Consider the following 1,299-nt stretch of genomic DNA (forward strand, 5'->3'; position numbering starts at 1 on the left):
CCCGCCCCGCCCCACCGGCGGCCCCGCCCTCCCTCTGGGCCCCGCCCACGCCAGGCCCGCCTACTGTTGGAGAAGGAGCCGTCGGGGATGTAGAAGGCTCCCACGGTGATGCCCAAGAGGACCAGGAACTTAAAGAACCAAAACCTGCGGGGGAGGGGGTAGAGGGACAGGGAGGCTGAGCGGGGGCCTGCCTCAGGGCCCCCTACCCGCAAAGAGCACATTCCGGAGGTGAAGAGGGGCTTTCTGAAGGTCTGACGGGCACAGAGGCTGTCCTGGACTAGAAGGAAGCCAGGGCAGGGGTGAGCTGATCACCGGGCCCTAGCCCAGCTGGTCCCAGTGCTGCACCCCAGCCTGCCGTGGCCCTTCGGAGCTTGCCCTCGGAAGGAGCTGGTCTCTGCGCTGTGCCCTCCTGGCTGGTGGCGCCTAGGCCTGAGGGCAGGGTCTGGAGATCCCTGGAGGGGTGTGTACAGCAGGGGTCCACCCTCACCCGTTCTGGATGGCGGCCCGGGGGTCCCGGCTGCTGCGCACACAGAGCATGAGCAGAGAGAAGAGGAAGAAGAAGGCCGCGGTGGCGAAGCACATGCGGTAGACCGCGCGGTGGCCCAGCAGGGAGCCACAGTCGATGTGGCCCTGCAGGACGGCAGGGGTCTTGGTGCCCTCGTCGCACACCCAGGGCAGCTGTGGAGACAAACAGCGACGTGCAGGGTGGTGTGTGGGGGGTGCCCTTCCCCCCAGGCAGGGCTGGGTGGTCAGTGTCATCGCCGCCTATCCCCGGTGTCCGCCCAGCTGCAGCAGGGCCGCACCTGGCCCAGGGCAGAGCTTCTCAACACGTCCTCCATCCCTGCCTTCATCAGAGCCTCTGAGACCTGGGACAGCTACCGAGGGCCCTGGGCTGCAGAGCGAGCCTCGAGGGCCTGCCAACTCCAGCGCCCAGGCCTCAATGTCCCCTGGGGTCTGACAGGCTGCAGACACCGAGATGTGGAATGCACTCAGAGCCCCAGCGAGGCTGGAGTAGGAGGGGCGGCAGGTTTAATAAGATTCCCAGGGACAGCTGGTGGCATGGTGGTTAAGGCAGCTGGATCCCACATGGCTGACCTCATGTTCCCGTCCTGGACCTGAAGACTTGAAAAACACACCAGGCACATGTGTGTACATGCGTGCCCTAAACCCCAAGAGAACGGAGAAGGGATTGTGGTGCAGCTGTCCCTGCTCCAACGCCGGCCCACTGCTATGCCAGCCCTGCTGCCAACACTTCATTGGCTGCGACCCCCAGCCCGGGCCCCCCCGTCCGGGGCACCC

The 1,299-nt window shown here is 66.1% G+C and overlaps 1 protein-coding gene across 1 annotated transcript in view; it reads right to left on the reverse strand.

The window, feature by feature from the left end:
• Positions 1–1,299, reverse strand: part of SERINC2 (serine incorporator 2) — a gene marked incomplete in the record, with an annotated part of 25,203 nt that overhangs the window by 13,003 nt on the left and 10,901 nt on the right. Inside the window, 2 exon segments of the mRNA XM_014591435.2 lie at positions 65–144; positions 488–678. Coding sequence (XP_014446921.1) covers positions 65–144; positions 488–678 — 271 coding nt within the window.

Source organism: Tupaia chinensis, unplaced genomic scaffold (assembly GCF_000334495.1).
Source record: "Tupaia chinensis unplaced genomic scaffold, TupChi_1.0 Scaffold000573_1, whole genome shotgun sequence".
Classification (NCBI taxonomy): domain Eukaryota; kingdom Metazoa; phylum Chordata; class Mammalia; order Scandentia; family Tupaiidae; genus Tupaia; species Tupaia belangeri.